This window comes from Colias eurytheme, chromosome 24 (assembly GCF_061535395.1).
Source record: "Colias eurytheme isolate Ceu_HAF_F1 chromosome 24, ilColEury1 Martin Lab GWU primary, whole genome shotgun sequence".
Classification (NCBI taxonomy): Eukaryota; Metazoa; Arthropoda; class Insecta; order Lepidoptera; family Pieridae; genus Colias; species Colias eurytheme.
The window spans coordinates 274,130-298,540 of NC_143003.1; the positions used below are offsets into that span (position 1 = coordinate 274,130).

The window sequence follows — 24,411 nt, forward strand, 5'->3', positions numbered from 1 at the left end:
TGGAGTGTGCCAAAGCCCAAATTTTAGATGGCTGGCTATATTCTATGTTGGATATTTTTATTAAAGAAATTTAGACATTGTTCCCGCAAAGAATATGAGGGGTTACCTACACCTATTACGAATTAAATGGTCAGTTTTAAGAAATTGCCCTCTTAAAATATTCGTAACATCAGAATCCGTATAATCCATATGAGAAAGGAGATTATTATTCTAAATTGCCACGTCTATTACAAGTGTGTCTACAAAGATATAAATGTATGTATGTACATACATTTTTATTGTGATGGCTTGGCCAGCTAATAGCTCGTATGAAAAATAGGCCTGTAAAGATAATTGACATTAATTAATTGAATCGATAACCTTTTTAACCGACTTCAAAAAAAAGGAAAGGAGGAGGTTATCAATTCGGCCGGTATATTTTTTTTTACTAACAAGTTATTTAGAAAAGCAAATTCTATGATGAAGCTTTGTTTTTCAAGATATATAGGATCGAAAAATATTTTATAGTCATTTGAAATCCAGCCAATAACTACTTAGCTAAAATAAAAACTGTACAGACTATAAATTAGGGATGTAACGATAGATCGGTATCGGTACCGATATATCGGCTCATATAATAATCTACCTATAGTAAACTTTGATTACTGACTTAGATAATACTTTAACTGACTTTGTAAAATGATAATATGTACTAAATATTTCTTTTTGTTTTATTTGGTTTGGCTTTTTTTATTAAAAAAATACGATTTACAGTCGAGTCTGTGTTAAATGTAGGTAACATTAATGCATATTAAGCAGAGGCGGCTCGCCCTAAGGAGCGCTGGTGCAGTGAACTCCCATAAATAATTATAATAAAATCATACTCCTTAATTTAATTATTAACATTAATTATTACTATTTAAAATCAATCGTAATCTTTAAAACTACTGTTAATACCAATGAATATATCCATCATTCCATCATCCCATACACCTGTATAATACCTACTGTATTAATGTAACGCGCGAAGCGGTGCGCTCACGATTGCGATCCAATGAAAAAAGATTTAGTACATTTCCTAATACGAAATCCAATAGGAGTGAAAGAGAGGGTTTTGCCAAAGCCCTGCGCGTGAAACAAAAGATTTTCTATGGAAAAGTAGCAAAATTCGGAGCGGCGCACCCGCAAACGTTGCCGGTTCGTTTTTACCGCCCGGCAGGACAGCGATAGCGCGCGCGGCGCGGCGCGACGTTGCCAGTTACCACTTCTATTAATATAAACAAACACTCGAGTCAACTTCAATGCTCGCGCGCGATTCATGCAATTTTCTAATTAAAATTATAAAATACGTGTTGAAATAGCCTGTAGTTATAAGTATTACTTGTGAGTGTTAAAATGAACAATAATTATAATGTGGCGTTCATTAAAAAGTGTGATAAAACGTTACAAATTCGGCTTGAATGTAAAGCTAAGGGACCGCCACGGCCTGAACTTGATCTTACGCAAAAATGTACGACAAAAACGAAAACATATACGCGTGTGTTTAAATCTGAACAATATGTGAAAACACCGTGGTTAATATAAATTGTACTGCTTTACACTATGTATTTTCAGTGTTTTATTTCAAGTGAACACCCATAAAATTTTGTCACGAGCCGCCTCTGATATTAAGTGCATAATTCATAATCTATTGATTTACCAAGACATCGATATCGGTATCGGTATCGCCGATTATTTACCTCAAAATTTGAGGAATACTGCTACCGATATTTGAGGCTCAAAATTTTTTCTTAGCAGTCGCGTATCGGCAAAATGATGTATCGTTACAACCCTATTAGGTATGCTATATTTTATTTATAAACGAGAAGCGGAGGTGTGGTGTGTGACGTCACATTCTTGTAATGTTTAACGTATGATTAAGTGATTATCTAGTCGGTCAAGGTCCTAATTTTAGGTATATAGCATTCGTTTCTCGCGGTATGAACTAGAAAGTGAAATTAAAATAAAATATTGTTTGAGTAAAACTGTAAAATGCGTCATGTTTATATAAAACTAGCTTCCGCCCACGACTTTGTACGTGCATCCCCGTTTTTTCCCGTTCCCGCAAGAATTTCGGGAAATCCTTTCTTAGCGGATGCCTACTAACATCTATACATTATATCCATTTTGATTCCTTATTTCCTCTAATCAACAAGTTTCTTCGATGAAATTAGAGGAGCTCATATCTCTACAAAATTCAAAAAAATATTTGTCACAAATTTACCGAATTTTTACGCGAGATCAAAGCATATATCATGTACTTAAAAACATATTCGCCTATACAGGGTGTCCCACTGTTGGTGTACTAAGCTCAAAGGAGGTTATACTTAGTTTTGCATACGCTGAGTTCGTAAAAAATACTTATTAAATAATTCCTGACGCATTTTTTTTCAAATAAATGAATTCTAAAAACTCTATGTTTACAGTTTACTCCCATAACTAGCAACCCGCCCAACTTTGCCACCAGCACGTGAGATAATGTTTTCATGGACAAAATGCTCACATTAGGGAAGCGGTACATATTGCCGGCTGCGCAAAGCTAGAGAAAAACATGGATTTTCAGAAAAAGTCAGAAAAAATTTTTGATGTAATTTTGTTGTTTAAGTATTTTTTACGCGATCAGTGTATGCAAAACTACAAGTCCCTTCGTGCTTAGTATACCAATAGTGGGACATCCTGTATAGGTACTTGTAGTTTGCATTGTTCCAAAGTTGTGAACTACAAGTCCATAAAATAAAGTTTGCGTACGGCAGATTAAATAAACAAAGATAAGCCGGCGGGATATGTTTATTGTTTACACAGCACGTGTTGTTGTTACATCGATTGTAAGGAAGTGTTCGGTAGAAGGTTTATATTTTATTTGCACCGTGGGTACTTGATAAATTTGAATACATTTGTTAATAATTGTTCTGGAACTTTCTGGAATGCTATGTGTGTGCTTTGATTCGTCTTGTATGTTTATTTTCGTCCGTAAATGGCAGCATAAGCTTAATAGTGACCTACATATTTAGAAATGTAAATAATTACTGTTATTTGAAAACTGATGTCACATTAATTAATTACAGAGCCCTCAAAACCCATATCATTCGATTCCCTTGAAATGTTAATTAAAGTTAAATATTTTCCTTTGGGAGTCGAAATATAGGATGGTTTATTTGAAAACATGCCAGCATTACGCATACGATATTATATTATGATATTCATCAAATATATAATATTTAAAAGACGAGCTTTATCTTCGCGATCTCTACAGTGAAATGGACGCAAAGCGTCCGCTCTAATCATTTATTTTGATCATAAAATTTTATCACTTGTTGAGTTTTACAAACTTTTCATTCGTGCAACTTGGCATCGTAATTTGGCATTATTGTACAGTAAAATATCTTTTAATAAATTAGTGACATCTCTCAAAAACAATTTTTATGAGACGAGCGAAAATGAACCTGATGAATAATTCTATACATAATATATTATGTATTAAACAAAATACGTATTGAAACTTAGTATGTATTTTAACTTGCAATTAAAAAAAAACATACCGGCCGAATTGATAACCTCCTCCTTTTTTTGAAGTCGGTTAAATACATAATATGAATATTGATCGTCGATGTTGTAAGTCCGGTTGTGTTTGCAATCGTATGGACGAACACGTGTGATATTGTAGGTACTAGGAATTTGATATAGTGTATAATACGATTATTGAGGTAGGTACATGTAAACTGTTAAACAAAATTACGTGTCTTGAAGTTGATTGTTTGATATAAGAGATAGTTCCAATAATAGTACCTATTCATATTCGGTTTCAATAAGAAATAGATAACGAAATGGTAGAAAATAGACTCTATTTTTATCGCTCATTTTGTATTGTATTCTTTATCTATATATCTTTCATCATTAGAGCGTTATTCAAAATGATGTTTTCCTTACGTCTCCTGAATACGGAAACTTTCGAAAGCTCAATGATTTTTGGAATGTAGAACTGTGCTATTATTATAATTTTAATAAAGTATTAAAACGGCTAAAAAATTGTAGATTTTATTACTTTTATTTAGTTTTTATTAAAAAGGTTCATCAACAGTTGTCACATATGTAACTTTACAATAAATACTTGATCAAATTTATGGTTAATTAATTTTATCGTACTTGTATTGTTTGTATCCTTTCGTATTGTTTTTGTTATTGGTGCAAGTAAAGTAATTTCATTCATTTAATCAATAATTCAATAATTTATTTTAATAATTTTAATAATTTATTTCAACAGATGCGGGTAAACGCAGCAACTTGCTGCGCATGCGTCGCTCGGCGCTCGGCAAGTCGGCACCGACACTATCCGTCCACGTGGTGAGTTAGCAAAAGGATTAATATTTTATACATTAAAAATTATTTATTCTGAGTGCAATGTTCCACCTGGGGGCAAATTAATTGAAATTGGAAAAATTTAAGCTTGTGTTTGATACTGGGTCTTCAACTATCTTCGTTACAAATTTCATCCAAATCAGTGTTGTGATATATAGTCATATGTCGAAAGTCGAAATAGACAAAAAGACCAACGAATTTTTTAATTTATAGTAAGTATAGGTTTACTACAATAATTATTAATTATTATCTACTCTGCTACAATAATACAATAAATTATCGTGTGATGCGATTATTTTTATGTGTAATTATATTACTTATCTAGAACGTGACTTTTTAAGTGTACAAAAAATATAATCGCGTTTTAAATGCACCATAACTTTCCAAACTTCACAATAGTTACTTCTTTAAATCTTATATTGGTGCGGATATACATATTTCATACAAATTATGTAAAGACCTGAATCCGGACTAGTCAATAACCATTAACTATAGTTCAGGATCCATCGCCAATTTTTGCAAGTGATTACTATCAAGCTAATTTTCCGTGAGTAGCTTTATTTTGATGAGACGGCCAATAATTTCCTGTACGAAACTCTCGATTGTGGTAGCTAACAGAGCTAACAAGGATACAATTTTTTGATTTGATGGTTCTCAAATATTTATTACTAACTGAAATTTTTTTTTGTTCAATCTCAAGATATTTATCTAAATTATTCGAAAAAATATTTGTCCTACAAAATCTATGCTTTGATCAAAGAGTCCCCCTTTCCAATGTGTATCGATAACGAGGTCATCATAAATGATTACTACCCAGCTGATTTTTTTGTTTTCACTTAGTTAATATTTATATAATTCAACAGACATATTGTCCTACAAATTGCGTAATAAATATTTGAGAACCATCAAATCAAAAAATTGTATCCTTGTTAGCTCTGTTAGCTACCACAATCGAGAGTTTCGTACAGGAAATTATTGGCCGTCTCATCAAAATAAAGCTACTCACGGAAAATTAGCTTGATAGTAATCACTTGCAAAAATGGGCGATGGATCCTGAACTACTAATGTTAATGAGAAAGCAGCTCGGGTTAGTCCGGGATACATCGCCCATTTTTGCAAGTGATTACTATCAAGCTAATTTTTCGTGAGTAGCTTTATTTTGATGAGATGCCCAATAATTTCATGTACAAAACTCTCGATTGTGGTAGCTACCAGAGGAAACAAGGATAAAATATTTTGATTTGATGGTTCTCAAATATTAACTACTAACTGAATGATTATTTTGTTCAATCTCAATATAATTATCTAAATTATTCGAAAAAATATTTGTCCTACAAAATGTATGGTTTGATCAAAGAGTCCCCCTTTCCAATGTGTATCGATAACGAAGTCATCATAAATGATTACTAACCAGCTGATTTTTTTATTTTCACTTATTTAATACTTATATAATTCAACAGACATATTGTCCTACAAATTGCGTAATAAATATCTGAGAACCGTCAAATCCAAAATTTTTATCCTTGTTACCTCTGTAAGCTACCACAATAGAGAGTGTCGTACATGAAATTATTGGGCATCTCATCAAAATAAAGCTACTCACGAAAAATTAGCTTGATAGTAATCACTTGCAAAAATGGGCGATGTATCCCGGACTAGGTTATTTGTTCCGCTTTCGTACCTTTCAACATTTAAAAACATTCATCTCATGTTCAAGTTTAAAAATTTTTATTTAAGACTTCTTCTGGATCATATTTTGTTACGTAAAAAATATTCAAATCCAATCAAATGATACGCACACGATCTATTGCAGTTACAAGTAAGATTAAAAAGTAAAATATTGAACATATACGTAATGTCGTTTATCATTATAAATTCAAATTGATAAATTACATGGATGATGGACGTATTGTTCATTATAATTATTGTTGCATTTTTTTCCTTTAATTATATAAAGAAAAATTTGTAGACGAGAGAATACAAAATATTATCTTCTATTGACTTGATGAACTTTTGTACAGTTTTCAAGCCATTTTTATAATAACAATAACATTAAATCTCAATCCGATTTGCAGAAAGAGCCATGCGCGGTATCGCGTCGGCCGTCACGTCTGCCACCGCCGCCGCCTCATCATCGACTGTCTCTTGTGGTGAGTGACATTGTTCTATATTCTACTTTTTTAGTGTAGAGGGTAGTTGGAAATATTCGATACTCCGTGGCGTGAGTAAAACATAAATAGTGGCGTGAGTAAAACATAAATATTGTTTCTGTCGATTTTTTTGATGTTTTGTTGTATAAGTATCAATGAGGTATTTTGCACGCCTCATAAGCGAAGCGTTGAGGTGGGTACTACTGTCACTTCGCGCAAAACATCTGATTTTTCAAACTTAAAATGTCTTTATGTATCATACATTGCACTTGTAAGATAATACATACACACACATATTAAGAAAAAACACTATTTTTAACGTTCATGATATTTTTGATGTCATTTTTGTTATTTAAACTAGCTAAAAAACAGTTTAAAAAAGTTCTGTCTTGGACGTCCGTGTGTCTGTATGTGCGGATCCTTTTTCTTGTTAACACGATAGCGACCGAAATACTTTACTAATCGAGTCTTTTTTTTTCTCTTACGCTTGAGTATGCTCAGGAATAGAACCCTTTCATTTTTCAGGGTCTGATTCGATGTGGTTTAATTGTTATTAAATAAACAAAAATAATAATTAATAAATATTTATTAAAAAAAAATTATGAGGCGTGCACTTTTGGATTTTCCAAATTATTTTTATTTTGTTGTTGAGTTTCACGAACAAAAATACGAAAACACATAATCAATAACAGAATAGTAAACAGTAGAACACAATACAATGACACAATGTAAAATTAAAAGTAAAATTGAAATGATAGTGTCATTGTTTAGCCTTTTTTATTTAATTTAAATTTCTACCAATGATAGCATTGTTGTTGTATATAATATATATATATATATATATATATATATATATATATGTCTTAAATATTATAATCAATGAATTCCCTATGTATTCAATGTTTAATATACACAAGTCCAAAGGTGGACAAATCTTTGTTTATATCGCATTGTTGTGCTAAATACATATATCACAAAATGAGCACAATACTTAACCTGATCACGTATGTTTTGGTACGAAAATAAATGAAAATGTTTGTTAAAATGAAGTAATGCCTTACGTAAGACGATATGTCGCGTATTGTTACAATTTGGTAACAATAAATAGGTGGTTATGTAATAAGCTGGTCCTGTCAACTGTCTACTCGTATAAACTATAAAGCTCCATTAATCGTAATATTTACTAGTCTTTTGTTTAATAAATAAATATCATGGAGTAAGGCGACGATTTGGGTATCTATGAATCTTGCCAATAAAGAAGTTTAATTTCTGACAGCATTTTCATTTTCATTCCAGCACACATTCGATATTTTAGTTTGTAGCTGGGTTGGGTTGCGTTGTGGCCTTCTTTCTAATTGTTACAACTTTGAACTTATCATGTTTGGCTTGTGCCTTGTAAGCTTGTTTCATACAGCATACTTAGCGAAGCTAGGTATGACATGAATGTGCAAGAGAACACAATAAATAGTCTTCTGTGTAATAAATAAATATAATAAAGTTATTTCAATAAGTGCTTGGTAAGGTTCTTGTCTATATATATTTTCAACTCGCCCTCACCACATGTCATACCAATTAGAGAGATTTGTCAACTCGGCCTTGCCGCACCAAGTCACGACCAGCTTATAAATTTTAACGATCATCAAGCAGAGCTTCAAGCAGGCGTAGGAAAGTCTATAATATCTATAGATATGCATAGATTATCTTAATATAATCTTGAAATATTTACTATAAGAATCCGGTCGTGAAGACCCGATCCATATTTTTTGCAGATAGATTTTAGTATACGTTTGTCCCTTTTTTTCTTACGACTAATAATTTGAACGTGAAAGAGATCGAAAGATAGAATTGCTCGTGAATTCTGTGTTTAATGCTCCTGACTATGAATAAGTAAAGATTACGATTAACGAATAATAAATCAACAATGTTTATTTTAGTACTCAAGTCAAGAAGGGAATATTTACTACAATGTTTTGTGTATAGGTAGGAGTTTAGAATTTTTATTTCACTTTGGGCTTTATTGCACAATACCAAACAATTTTTCCTCGTATTGCGTTAGATTAAAAGGTTTCAGCTAACAGCCTGTCCGTGGCGCGCAATAAAAACTTTTTCTATACAATTAATAACGGAAAAAACTCCATTCAAAAGTGTTATATAGCGCATAAAAACTATTAAGTTCTAAGTATGAGAGCGGTGGGCGTCCGTCTATGACTCATAGAATGATGTCAAGAACCGAACCAAGGAGAATGTAGCAAAAAACTTATTATCTCTCAATGTTTATGTAAATAGGGAAGGTGTAATGAGGGTAGCCATAATGTCTACGTTTTTAAATCATTTTGTACAGGAGTTTTGCTCGTTTTGATGTGGTGGTTGGAATGTGTGTGTTTGTTTTATTTACTTAGATAGTTGTGGTATGTTTTGATGATATTGTTTTTAGGTTAGGTTGTTTGGTTTGGTTTTAGACGAGGTCCCATGTCTGATTTTGTTGACATACATTGTGCATTTTGTGAAAAAATGAATACAAAATATCCAAGAAAGCCTTTTAAATACGCGTTTGGTAACAATACTAGGTAATTCTCACCGAAAGTTTTTGCACTGTTGATGCGTATTGCGAAATTCGTAATGGTCCGGGAGCCAGCAGCAGATTTTATGACCAAGTTCCTCTCAAGCGGTAATTAGTAAAATGCATCAAAGTATAGTATTATGAAGCCTCGTGAACGTCAGCTGGAGCTCGGTTGGGGGGAAGAGCGGTTGTAGCCTCCCGTATCAGCTGACGGTTTTTCCACCAAGATACAGCCAGCTCCACTAGTTTTTAATCAGTACAAAAACTTTAAGGACATATTAGCGAATACATTATTATCATATGTATGATGTAAGAATTACATAATATCGATAAATAGCAAAGATATAACCATTTGTTTATTTAAGAAAGTCTCACTAAAATCATAGACACATTGCAGAGTTCATTGACTTATTCGTTGATAGTATTACCTAACCTTGGACAATAAAATGAAACAAGACATGTAGGTAGTTACTAACTTTATTTAGTTTAATTCCTAAATTCAAATCTCCCCTTCATAGGTACTTCATCCAGGCTCAGGACCGGCATAATTACTTTTTACAATAAATTAAATAGGTACGTAGGTATGTTATTACAAAACAAACAATATCAAAATAAAATAAGCTATTCTGTATTGAAAGAAAAAACGATTTTGGCGTATTTAAGAAGTTAGAATCAGCTCTATTTACGATACCTAATCTGTATTGAAAGAAAAAACGATTTTGGCGTATTTAAGAAGTTAGAATCAGCTGTTTTTACAATACCTAATTTGTAATGAAAGAAAAAACGATTTTGGCGTATTTAAGAAGTTAGAATCAGCTGGTATTTACAATAATCTTAACTAACCTTACAAGTATTTCAATTGTCCTTCAAAATGTCCACCACCATTGTCAATACACAGACGTGAACGTTTTATTAAATTGTTTTTTAACGAGAGAAGTACCTACGTTTTTTTGTCTTTTCACTTCATCCAATATGCGCTGTTTTAATTGTTCGACACTAACCGGCTCACTTTTGTTCACTTAATTTCACTCCACAAAAAGAGGTCCAAGGGTGTGAGATCAGGTGAGCGAGGACTGAGGAGCCCAAGCTGCAGGCCCGCTTCGACCGATCCACTGACTTCCAAACTCCGCTGTGAGAAATTCATGAACCGCAGCGTTATTCGACATTCGTACTACGTTGAGGATCCTCTTCAAAATACGCTAGTACATTACACGAAAACATTTTGTGACAACGCCTGCTGGTAAGCATTTACCACAGTTCGTACATTTGGCGATCGAGCGTTCGGGACTCGGGTACCTACTTCTTATCTGTACATACGTACTAGCACGAAGCATAAGTACATAATCCCGTGATGTGAATTGATATTATGACATCGTATCGGGAAGAACGTAAACAAACGCGACGAAAAAAAGCAAGTTTTCACTTCCGCTAACAATTTGGCACTGTTTGTCGCGTTGGACTTTGGATCGGGGGGCCGTTGGGGTGCGACGCGGGCGCAGGTCGCAGAGGGAAAGGGGGTGGCGGGGTGAGGAATGGCGAGCGACGCGAGTTTGCCGAAATTTATCAATGGATCTGTGCGGCGGACCTACTCGAAATCGTACGCTAGAAAATTACAACACAATACCTAGTGTGGGTCATTGATTAAATTATAGGTTTAACAATTTTTACATATTTATGTGGACAATTTTGGGACATTTCTGTTTGTTAGTGTTTTTAATTATTTCTTACACAAGTATGATTGGTTAAGGATACTTAACACCCTGTAAAATTTTTTGTACTGATTAAAAACTAGTGGTGTATATTTATCCACAGTTACATATAAGCTATCATCAGGTAAATTTTTGTTTGAGAGGAAATAACGGAAAATAAATTTTTCTTTAAATTTAACTTTCATGTTCGAGACACCAGCTGACGTATAATACACCATGTTGTAACCAGCTGACTATTTTTTTTCGTTGAGATATTGGGTTAGCTACAATTTGACAAATTTTTAGCTGAGAGGAAATGAATGAATGAATGTATTTTTTTCCTATGTGCGTGGGAGGCTACAACCGCTCACCCCCCCAACCGAGCGCCAGCTGACGTTCACGAGGCTTTATAATACTATACTCTCATGCGTCTGACGAATTATCTCATGAGAGGAAATAGTTAACCAAATTTGCACCTGGCTCCCTAACCATAATCTTTATTTACTTTCTTGCAAATGGACATCTAGAATAAATAGAAGGTTAGAACTGGAATGGAAATCAGAAAGTCAGCAAGTTGGTAGTGGTAATGGCGGGATGTAGGGAAACTTACTGAGCCAGTAAGAACTGGTCTGGTGTTATGTAAATAGCGTAAAAGTTGATATCGTAGTTTCTATATGATGTGCTTTCTTGGCGTGGAGGTATAGGTTTATATTTTTAAAGGTATAGTTTATTTTTTTAAGGGTAAGTAGGATTCAGTAGTGAGAATCGTTTTAATTGGTAGTTCCTACTACTTAGTTTATCCTTTGCAAGAAAGAAATAATTTTTTTCCTGCTTAAAATGTTAGCGTAAAAGTTTAGTTAAGGCACCGGCTTTGAGAAATACAAAGAATCATCAAAATAGGTTCAGCTCGTCGAAAGTTCTAGGTAACAAAGCCAAAAACGAATTACAGTCGAATTGTGAAACACCTCCTTTTTTGAAGCCAGTTCAAATAATAGGCATACTAATCGTAAAGTAAAATATGAAGTAACAACAAATTTGGCCAGTGGATTTTAAGTTTTAATGACGTATTTGACTCTTGCCCTGTAACCTTGCAACCCTATAATCAAAACACGTTGAAATATTCCTTGGAAAGTTCCCCGTTGTAAAACAATCATATTTTCCTTTAGATCTAAAATAATTTTGGTAGAATTTTATTCTATTGTTTGTTTCGAGTCGTGCAGTTTGAAATGGATACAGGTCCACTTCACGGTCTAGTAGATAATATATGTATAACATATAACATTACCAAAAACCCGCGGCGGAAATGATCAAATCTAGATTTTCAGTAGTTGTTCAGTTGTTTTGAAAACTTAATAATGACTGAGCTGAGTCTTTCAACACAGATTGACAGATTTTTTTATGAGTATCTATATTCTGAGTCGTAAGAGGAACAAAATAATAGTTTTTGAAAACTTAAATAGTTTATACAGTTTTGCGTGGCCTCAAATATTTTTTGATGATAATTATTTCTTTTATATCTCCCAAGGTCGGTTCAGGCAGATGCAGTTCTCCCGGCACGGGGCCCCTCTCGCCGGCCGAGGGGCCCCGGTGGCACGCACACCACGCGCACCCGCTGCACCACGCGCTGCTGTCGTCTAGCGTCAAACGGGGGAAGGATCTGTGAGTTTTGGTTCTTTGTAATTCTCCTTATACAGGTCGGTTCAGGTAGTTGCAGTTCCCCCAGCACGGTCCCCTCGTCGGCACGTGGGGCCCCGGTGGCATTCACACCGTATATAGTATAGTTTTTTTTATATACATTTATACGGTGTATAAAACTTTTATGCAACTAATGCTTTTTCTCGTAGTAATTGCTGTGATATTCCAGTCTGTTATCATGTGGGCTCGCTACTACACAAAGTAAGATGTGCAAATCATGCATTTTAAATACTTGTCGACCAATGAGGATATATACGTAATATAAAATATTATGTACGTATACAAATCGTAGAGAAAGTATTTGATGATTTGGACAAGCGACTTTAAATCGCATCCTACTATAAACACATAATATGTATATGTTACGGCTAAAGGTAGGTGAGAACATAAACTTAAGATTAGCCGGCTAAACTTAGGTTTATTTTCGACGAGGTGTTAATGTTAGTTTGTTCTATCTTTAGCCGGCTAAACTTAAGTGTAACCGCAGGCCCGTGGCTAAAAATGTCGGGGTGGGTAGATTTGGTTACTATAATACATGCAAGGAACAGGGCGAGTGTTTTCTGGCACTTCGCCGGCTGCTGCCGCAGCACGCTCGCTGCGCTCGCTCGGCTCGTGCGGGTCTTAAGAGTTCTAACCTAACCTAACCTAGCCACCAGCTTTCTGCCCTGAGTCGGGGTGGGTAGATTTGGTTACTATAATACATGTAAGGAACAGGGCGAGTGTTTTCTGGCACTGTGCGGGCCCCTCAAGCCCTCCACCGGCCCGGCGCTAACCAAATCTACCCACCCCGACATTTTTAGCCACGGGCCTGCGGTTACACTTAAGTTTAGCCGGCTAAAGATAGAACAAACTAACATTAACACCTCGTCGAAAATAAACCTAAGTTTAGCCGGCTAATCTTAAGTTTATGTTCTCACCTACCTTTAGCCGTGACATATATAAATGTCAAAGTTTGTATGTGTTTGTGTGTGTAATTTAGTATACAAAAGAGTTGAGTTGAAACAAAAATTGCACTTTTAATTCAAGTATATAATCGTAGCTGAAGTTATACATATATATATTGAATATTATTTTAAGACAATAGGAATAATATAGCATTTGAATGCCATAATACTAAAATATCGTATAGGTAGTAACCATCAGGTGATGCGTCTGCTACCTCATCTCTTGTAAAAAAAAAAGTCGAAATCATTAAAAGTACGTATTTGCTATGAATATTATATTTAATCCGAACAGCATCCATGTCCAGCTTCTTTTGCAATCGGCCAGAATTCGTTCAGTTTTATTTCCATCTAATGGTTTCCTACGATAAATCGGTAGTGATGTAGGAATCAGAGGCGGCTCGTGACAAAATTTTATGGGTGTTCACTTGAAATAAAACACTGAAAATACGTGGTGTAAAGCAGTACATTTATCAAAAAAATTACTTATAAAGGAAATACATACGTCTTTCTTTTTGGTGTGCAAAAATATCTATAACTTAAAGCGACATGACATTCGTAAATGTCTGTTGTTGCTTTCATCACAACCATACAACCACGGTGTTTTCACATAATATTGTTCGGATTTAAACACACGCGTATATGTTTTCGTTTTTGTCGTACATTTTTGCGTAAGGTCAAGGTCAGGCCGTGGCAGTCCCTGCTTTCAATTCAAGCCGAATTTGTAACGTTTTAACACACTTTTTAATGAACGCCACATTATAATTGTTCATTTTCACACTCACAAGTAATACTGATAACTACAGACTATTTCAACACGTATCTTATGATTTTAATTAGAAAATTCCCGAATTTGCATTCGCGCGCGTGCATTGAAGTTGACTCGAGAGTCGAGTATTTGTTTATAATATAGAGAGTGGCAATGTCGCGCGCGGCGGTAAAAACGAACCGGCAACGTTTGCGGGAGCGGCGCACCGAATTTTGCTATCTTTCCATAGAAAATCTTCTGTTTCACGCGCGCAGGGCACTGGCAAACCATCTCTTTCACTCCTATTGGATTTCGTATTAGGAAATGTACTAAATATTTTTTCATTGGAGCGCAATCGTGAGCGCTCCCCTTCGCGCGTTACTGTATAAATACAGTAGGTATTATTCAAGTGTATGAAAATTGGAATGATGGAATGATGGATATATTCATTGGTATTGACAGTAGATTTTTACGATTACGATTGATTTTAAATAGTAATAATTAATATTAATAATGAAATTAAGGAGTATGATTTTATTATAATTATTTATGGGAGTTCACTGCACCAGCGCTCCTTAGGGCGAGCCGCCTCTGGTAGGAATGCGCGCGCGCAGCCAACTCGCTCGACTAATCGAATGTTTTACGTTTACATGTCTGTCTGCTTTAGGAGTAAGGATATGTGAGTATCTCAAGTATTTTGTACGTAATGTGTTTTTTTAGTTTCACTTCAAAGAGGATTGTCGGACAATTTATGCTTATAGGTTCCTTTGGAGTTGGAAAGTTCTAGGATTCGTTTTGTATGTGACGACTGTAAAGGGGTTATATGTTACATATCTGGTTTTATTCAAAATAGGCTTATTAATTGCATTGATGGAAAAATAGTCTTTTATTCGTATAGCATTTATCGAAAAATATGATAAAAGTGTTTCTTGTAACAGTGAGGGCGTTTGTCCACTACAAGGAATTTTACGGTCCGGCATTCCGATTTTTTACGGTCCGGTATGGCACGCCATTAATCTATATACTAGCTTGTGCACTATACGTAATTTTACTGTCCGACATTATACTTTTCCCTATTCCGGATGGTTTTTTGTGTCTACGAGTCGCTGTAGGTATAATTGTTTTCGAATGCGACGACGCGGTTGGCGCAGTGGTAATGTAACTGCCTACTGAGCCGACGGTCCCGGGTTCGATCCCCGGTCAGGGCAAATATTTGTGTGATGAACTCAATTATTTGTTCTGGGATCTGGGTGTTATTATCTATACATATATGTATTTATTAAATATTATATTTATCGTCGCCTAGTACCCACAACACAAGCCTTAATTGAGCTTACTGTGGGACTAGGTCGATTTGTGTAATAATGTCCTATAATATTTATAATTATTATTTATATTTATAATGCCCACTTGCTTGGATTTTACTGTTTTTACTGCATATGCCAATTAAAAGCAAGCTCTTGTTTTACTTTCTTTTAGTTGGCAATGAGATTTCAGAAGTCAGTATTGTTATTTTATATACATTGACCAAGCATTGACCTATAATTATTATCTAAGTAAGTGTTGGTAAGTTAAAGTTCAAGTGGGAATAGCTTAATTAGAAGCTTCTAGCTCCTCGTCACCGATTAAAATAAATAAGTGAAACACGCATTTTAAATCTCTTACGGAACTTTACTTTTTATTATAACGAAGTAATATAATATTTCACCTTCTATATTTTTTACTCGTTTCTTGTAAAATACAAAAACAATCATTTATGACAGCATTATACCGCCAAACTTCCTTGAACTGTACCGCACTGATCCGAGTAAAGACGGACAGGTGCACAAGCAATTCATCGGTTTTTTCATGCCACACCGGACCGTAAAAAATCGGAATGCCGGACAGTAAAATTCCTTGTAGTGCACAAGCGCCCTGACTCTGTTGAATTAGGTAACTTGTGCTCTGTTATTATCTAAGTGAGAAAAAAGAAAGAAAGAAATTCAATAAGGCACCCAAAACATAAGTGTATTTGAATATGGTGTTATATTGATATAGATGCCGTCTCAGCGTTTGCTGCGATTGCATGACTGACTGTGCTGATTTTCAGTTATCTGTCGAACTTAGCATTAATTATTGGAATGTTATATTTACAGAGATGGCAGGAGATGGTCAGTCGCTTCATTACCATCGTCGGGGTACGGGACGACTCCGGGGAGCTCCAGTTTGTCGGTTGGTTCTTTTTTATTTATACAATAATTTGTAACAATATACAAGATAAAATAACAATGAAGTTTAGTTTTGATAGAATTCAAATGCTTTATAATTATTACTTCAAATCAAGGCGTAGCCCTGGAATGGCGAAAGACGCGGGTTCGATTTTTTTTATATTCTTTAAAAAGTTATGTGATCGAAGTTTTTGTGAAGTCACATAGATATTGTGATGTATGGAATTTGGAAATAGATGCAGTCATTGTTGATTTTATTAGTAACGATGGTACAAATATTATTATCTATTCTGTATGATATAAGTTTAGAAGGATATGTGATAATAACGGATAATAACGTCATACGGATGATGATTCAAGTCTATTAAGGAAACCTATAATGTACTAGTTAAGTACACTTTATTTGTTATTATAATTCGTAGCCCAACGCCGGTGATATTCATTACCTACTGGCTATTACCAATAGATATTTGTGTTTGTTTAACATTTATTTTGACAAATTTTTGATTACTCTATACCTGAAATATGAGAGAATTACTTTCTAAGCCAATGTTTACAAAAATCGTTTTGTGACTAAACCATTTTGGAAAACAGTGCATCAAGCATGAAACCAAATTCTTCGTAAAATGATGAATGGATATGTCATAACAGATAAAATATCCAAGAAATATCCTTATCTGTAGTGCATGTTGTGAGCAAACAATTATAGCTATATTACATATGAAGTCATATTTATTAATACATGATTGGTAACATGTGAGATTTTGTAAATAGATTGGCATATACTATTATTTTTTATCATGTGTGTTCGGTGTTTATCATGTAGTGGATATTATTATTTACGTTTACATTACTTTTGCATTTCTAACGGTGCATTTGCATCATACGAGTGATGTCGTGGCGAACGTGGCGATATATCAAATTATATTAGTGTAAACAGGCGTAGACCATTCTTTTGTTGTTCGTAGTGCGTTCGAAAAGATTTTATGCAATATTCTAATACTGAACAACATTGAATACGAGTTTTCGTTTACACTTAAAGAACACGGAAGAATGCTCTTGCTCTAGCCCTAGTTCTATGTTCGTTTGATCGTTCGTGTTCGTTCGTTGAATAAAAACGAGTGTTTAAAATATCAAACAATTTCATTAATATTAAAAGGAAAGGCCTTTTCCTTACCTTTAAGTATATTAATAATTTACAATTTGCTATTCTAATTTTAACCTTACGTATGCAGTCATAAGTGAAAAAATTGTTTGTGACACAGATAGTATGTACATTGTACACACTTTCAAAGAAATTTATGAATAAGATAAAGTATGTTTTATGACTCAATATGACACTTGATGCTACACTCATGAAACGTGTGTAAAAATTGCATTTTATTAATAATATTTTTTGTTTGAGTGCCAAAAGGCGGGATTATTGTATAATGATGATGTCCGTTAAATTTGATAACAGTAGGTATGACAAATCCTATGACTCCAATATTATTTTCTGAAAAACTTCTCTAGATAAAATTATATTTGTTGATACATATCAGATGTATTGATTTTTTTTTAACTTTTAACCATTTGAATCATGTAACACAATATAAAGTAACTTATATTTTTAAATTTAAATAATACTAGCTTTCCGCCTGCGGCTTCGCCCGAGTTTTCAAAAAAAAACCCGCATAGTTCCCGTTCCCGTGGGATTTCCGGGATAAAACCTAGCCTATGTCACTCAGAAATGATGTAGCTTTCCAACAGTGAAAGAATTTTTCAAATCTACCAAGTAGTTTCGGAGCCTATTCAATTCATACAAACAAACAAACAAACAAAAAATCAAACCTTTCCTCTTTATAATATTTGTATAGATTAGGGAATAATTTAAATAATTTGACGACGCGGTTGGCGCAGTGGTAAAGTAACTGCCTACAGAGCCGACGGTCCCGGGTTCGATCCCCGGTCAGGGCAAAAATTTGTGTGATGAACTCAATTATTTGTTCTTGGGTCTGGGTGTTATCTATATATGTATTTATAAATATTATATTTATCGTCGCCTAGTACCCACAACACAAGCCTTAATTTAATTGAGCTTACTGTGGGACTAGGTCGATTTGTGTAATAATGTCCTATAATATTTATTTATTTGGGCTATAGAGTATTATAAAATATATTTTATAATTCAAATTGCTTTATTTGCAGAATGTAGAATTACAAAGATGAAATACTCTATGGTACAGTGGTAACAGGAAATTAATTTTTTTTATTCATGTTTTTCCTTAATTTGTACAAGGACTGATTGAATTTTTGCCACTGATATAAGATTGAACCTTTGACCGACTATATAATGAAAGTTCTATCCACTGAACCACAAAGCTCTTATATTCAATTTTAAATTAATTTTGTTTGCTCAAGGAGCAACTACAGGGTTTCATGCCAACTCTTATCTGTAGAGTTCGAGAAAATATCTCAATAAATATTTGAATTTGAAACTAATACTTTTCCTTTAAATTTTATATATAAATCAAAATAAGTATCAAAATAAATCTGTAAATTAAAATATTATAAAGCTATTAGAATTTGGTTAAAATTAATATTATGAAGAGATTGTTTGTTTGCTTGAACATGCTACTCACAGGAGCCACGGGTTCGATTAAAAAAAACTCACTGCTTTATAGTGCATTCATCGAGGAGAACTATAGGTTATATTTCATAAGCTTAGACCAATAAGTGCAGAGAAATGCATGTAAAACCGCGGGGTATAGCTAGTTAATTAATAAATAATTACTTAAGGATGCTATAGCTAAGAATAGCAAATCACTTATTTACTAGCGGAGTTCGGTGTTGCGTGTCACATTAATTGGGCCCGGAAGCTCTCACTATATGAATCATTTTCTAAGAAAATAACACAAAGAGAGTGAATGTTTTTATGTATTTCATAAATGTAATGTGATCTCATTTATATTTATGGTTGATTTAATGCCAGATATTGTCAGGGTTGCCAGTTTATATTACAAGATGATTTCTGGTGATAAACACAGATATAAGAGTTATAAATGATGCTGTTAATTTCATTAACTTAAGACCTAAATGAGATATATAACAGTAGTGTACCTAATATAAAATTCCGGATTTAATTTCACCTTCAATAAATGTAATGGTTTATATCAACAGAATTTTTGGCAAAAAATAAACGATTTATTTTCTTATAAAACTTTATTAAAAAGGTGTGTGACACGCAATTGTTCACGATATATCGATGTCAGACGGTCATAATATGTTGTGATAGGTTCAGAGATAACGCGCAGGGTCCGATAAATGCAGTGCAAAGTGCTTTGTTTTCGCCGGGAATGCACTCTAGATAAAATGTACTGATAGCGAATATGTAGGTACATGATAGGCGCCCGTTTGTATTGATAAGGCTTCTGTTCTTTATGGAGATGAGATTGCGAGAGGAGATAGATTAAAAAATGTATTAATAATTGTTGTTGAATTAATTAATACTCGTTTTAATTTTATGTGTAAATATTTTTCGAGGACCCTGCTCAAAGGACCAAAAATGTAGTGGGAACAGCGCGGCGTACTATCATTGTTTTGTTTCTAAGTTATGGATCATTTGGAATCAAATAAACAACATCGAAGATAAAACATACGACTCCTTTAGAAGCGCCTGTTAAAACTAGAGGTATACAAGTTGCAATAATTGCACGCCTCATAAGCGAAGCGTTGAGGTGGGTACTACTGTCACTTCGCGCAAAACATCTGATTTTTCAAACTTAAAATGTCTTTATGTATCATACATTGCACTTGTAAGATAATACATACACACACATATTAAGAAAAAACACTATTTTTAACGTTCATGATATTTTTGATGTCATTTTTGTTATTTAAACTAGTTAAAAACAGTTTAAAAAAGTTCTGTCTTGGACGTCCGTGTGTCTGTATGTGCGGATCCTTTTTCTTGTTAACACGATAGCGACCGAAATACTTTACTAATCGAGTCTTTTTTTTTTCTCTTACGCTTGAGTATGCTCAGGAATAGAACCCTTTCATTTTTCAGGGTCTGATTCGATGTGGTTTAATTGTTATTAAATAAACAAAAATAATAATTAATAAATATTTATTAAAAAAAAATGATGAGGCGTGCACTTTTGGATTTTCCAAATTATTTTGATTATTAAACGCCTTATGTGCTACGAAGCGAATGACGCAAACGATGCCTTCAATTTTACTAGTTATAGTTATTATCGTATTTATAGTATTTGTTTTCTAATTGTTCCAGTCGCAATGTTCATCTCAAGAGCGTTTGCTAGCGGTGCAGGCGGCCTGCGAGCCGCCGCGTCACTGCCCGCACTGTCATCAACATCAGAATTCGCTCAAGTAAGTAGTTTACCTGTATTATGTAAAGTAATTTTTTGAGTATTACAGAAAATTCATTTAAAATTTGACTGTGTTTTCAACTGTCTGGCTCTTTGTGTATTTATCTGGATGTTTTAATCTGCATTGTTGTTACCTACCATTTTATACGCTTCTGTTGTTTTATTGATCCCACCACCATTTAATATTACCCACATGAATATATTACCCACTTGACTATTACCCACTTGACTTTTATTCACTTGACAATCACCCACGAGTATTATCTGGTCATCGTTATACTGATATATTTAGTATGTGTGTCCGTGCAGCAGCTCGCAGGGCAGCGGCATGAACTGGGCGTCGCTGTCGGACAGCGGCGGCAGCGGGCCGGCGCCGCGCGCCGCCTCGCCGCCGCACTCGCCCTCGCCCCGCGGCGTGCCGCGACGCGTCAGGAGCAGGAGCTTGAGGTCATCTCTATACACTCATATTTATTACTTTTTACGACAAATAATGGCTAATTTTCGAAGCGATTTTAAACAATACAGCATTAATCCTTAACCAATTAAATACCTTGAATACATTGTTCATTTAATATAGATATATATATGGCCCTTTACACCATATGATCTAAGTGAATATTTTCGAAGATATTACAGATTTAAAAATTGCGGGACGTAGCGTTTGCGGCGGTACCGGCCGGCCGCCATTGGGTCCCCATCGGGTCGCTAGTTATATACTAAAACCTTCCTCTTGAATAGTAAAAAAAGACCGCATCATAATCAGTGGCTTTATACTATATAGTGTTTCGAATGACATAAAACCCGAATATAAAATTCAACAAAACAGGTCGCGTTCCATATTGGTATTGTTCTTTTATGTGGTTGTTTAGGGTGTTTTAACATGTTTCTGATGTGGGGTTAGTGGAAAGGGGGCGATTTTAAATTATATTTAACACGTTTTACACAATAGAATAGTTTAAAGATTAATTTTTGAATGTTGTTATATTTTTAATCTAATTTCGAGATATTTGTTATTTAATCTTTACAATTAAAACCTTAATTATTATTAGGGGATTACCCCAAAACATTCGAAATTCCTATGCACTACAACCAACCTGTATGCATGCAACAAGCAAGTGCTATCACGTCTTTATTCATAAGTGAAGTATGTAGAATAACTTTGATCATATTATTAAAAATAATAAAAGTAATACCATATAATTAAATATATACTGTTAGATGAAATCAAGAATGCACATCACTAGTCGCGGCCACGTCCCCTCCCTAATGCTGGAGATGTCAGTCTATTGCGCGGGAAGAAAGCAGTGTGACGCGACATTCCGTTTGGATATATTAAAAGCTATTAATTCATTAAAAGTCTTTATTTAATATCTTATTAGATTCAGAAGTGGTATGTTTCTCACGAGCATAAACGATATATGTGATTTTTGGCATGATTAATTCGTTAACAAAAGTGTGTTGAAGTTTTACTAACCTAACTAATTGGTGACGGAAAACTTACTTGTTGAACTTTAATTTTGCAATAATGGATGCTTTTCACTGTTAAACGCTTAAACTAACTTTGGTGTGGGCTTTTGTTGTGTTTTATGGACAATTGTTGCTTTCTTAATGATAAATCTTATTGTGTGACCTTGCTCGCGGTACACGTGGTGACAAGTTTGAAATATAAAGTTGGTGTGGTATATTGTGCAAGAGACCTTGGTGAGCTCCATCCATATTGTTTTTTTTCATATTGTCTTAATTCTGTTTGGATTACTAGAACATTAAATAAACAATAACTAACTAGTGAATATTAAAACATTCTAAGTGTGTGGACTATTATAATAATAAATTTTAATATTTTGAATTTATAGAAGATAATTTAAAAAACTTAATTTTTATTTTATTTCTTGTGTGCGTTATATATATTGGACAATTACTATAGAATAACATAGAGGTGTATATGTGTGAATCAGAACAATTTAATAAAAACCTAAGTCTAATTAGATTCTTGATATAGAAAAATTTGTTATAAACCTAATTTTAAGTATATTGTAATTAAATAAATAAGAGTAATATGGGTCGCTCCAAGGATAGGAAACGGGCTCATAGTAGCTCAAGTTCTTCATCTTCTTCTTCTGGGGAAGGTGGGAAAAAGCTGAAAAGTAGGATAAGGAAGAAGGAAAGGAGGATCAAGGATTTGAAAGAATTAGTCAGACAGTTAAGAAAGAAGAATATGCCCGCTAGGAGTGGGACACCGCCCATATCTAAGTCGAGTACTAGTTTTGATAAGGATATGCGACCTGTTGTGCGTTATGTAGGGCGTAACGACTTTGTACCAGAATTTAACCCCCAAACAACATCAGTATCGATTGAACATTGGATTCGGAACTTAGAGAGCACAGCCAAGATGCATGGGTGGGATGAACGTACCCTAGTATGCAATTGCACCTCAAAATTGAGTGGGTACGCTAAAGCGTGGTATGAACAACAAGCTTCATATGAGATTAATTGGGACGAGTGGAAGGAAAAGTTAATAAAGGCATTTCCTTTCACCAAGAATAAACTTTCTCAGATTAGGGAACTCGTCAATAGGGTGAGGTTGCCAGATGAGGACCCAATTGAATTTTTCTACACAAAGCTGGGTATTGGAATGTCTTGCCATCTGAGTGATGAAGTCATAACTGAAGCTGTCATTGGGACACTTGGTAACAAGCTGTGGGAAGTTGGTGCTAAGTCAGCCGGGTGCCGTGATAGTGGTTCTCTTTTGCAATACTTAGCTAGCATTAATTCTGCAGATTTGGGCAATGATAATGGTCAGCCAAGCACCTCCAGACCTAGTGACCAAAAATTAAATAAAACAACAAAATGTTTTTCATGTGGCAAAATTGGCCATAAGGCTAGCAGGTGCTATAGGAGTACTAAGAGGACAACTCAAATTCAGAACAAAAATAAAACTGACAAAAGATGTTCATTTTGTGATCGGGTTGGTCATGTTGAAGCTGACTGTTTCAAGAAACGAATCCAGAAACATTGCAATTTCTGTGATATTAAGGGCCACACTCTTGATGAATGTAGGAAACGGTCCAGAGCGAGTCCTCAAAACAAACTGGTCCGAAAAGTTCAGACAGTATGCAATGATGTCTCAGACAAAAAGTATTTTAAAACTGTACTGATTAATGGGAACCCTGCTGAAGCTTTTGTTGATTTTGGTAGTTCTTGCAATACTATGAAGCATAGTTTTTGTGAGCAACAAAAATTGGAATGCACAACTAATAATGACATGGTTATAAAGGGTTATGGCGATGCTCTTACTCTACCTCTTGGTTTGACTACAGCTGTGTTGACGGTGGATGGACTTGAGTTGAAGACTAAGTTTTACGTTGTACCAGATCAAGTTCAAGATTTTGATATTTTAGTGGGACAGCCATTTACTGAAGCGGAAAATGTGGTGGTGGTTAAGACTGCTTCTCAACTTAGCGTCTTCAAAAGGGATATGGCTTTGGAACTCGCAGAGCTGTGTGAAGACATTGAAAAGGTGCGCCTCTACCCTTATGTTGATGTTGTGTTAAATCCAGGCTTGAATAAAGTAACAGTCAGAACTGAACCATTGGCTAGGGGTATCATGGATGTGAAGCCCAGTGAACAGAGACTGCCAATGCATGAAAAGGACATACTGAGTGGGGAAGTAGAGAGTGAAGA

The 24,411-nt window shown here is 34.5% G+C and overlaps 1 protein-coding gene across 4 annotated transcripts in view; it reads left to right on the top strand.

Annotated features, from left to right (window-relative positions):
- dop (microtubule-associated serine/threonine (MAST) protein kinase dop) overlaps nt 1–24,411 on the top strand; it is an 85,085-nt gene that overhangs the window by 33,547 nt on the left and 27,127 nt on the right. For 3 of the 4 annotated variants that reach the window (XM_090115798.1, XM_090115800.1, XM_090115801.1), the window contains exons 2-7: nt 4,280–4,359; nt 6,450–6,524; nt 12,298–12,431; nt 16,292–16,367; nt 20,634–20,731; nt 21,040–21,177. In XM_090115798.1, coding sequence (XP_089971924.1) covers nt 4,280–4,359; nt 6,450–6,524; nt 12,298–12,431; nt 16,292–16,367; nt 20,634–20,731; nt 21,040–21,177 — 601 coding nt within the window. The remainder of the gene's footprint in view (nt 1–4,279; nt 4,360–6,449; nt 6,525–12,297; nt 12,432–16,291; nt 16,368–20,633; nt 20,732–21,039; nt 21,178–24,411) is intronic. The other variant, XM_090115799.1, reaches the window with a different exon arrangement.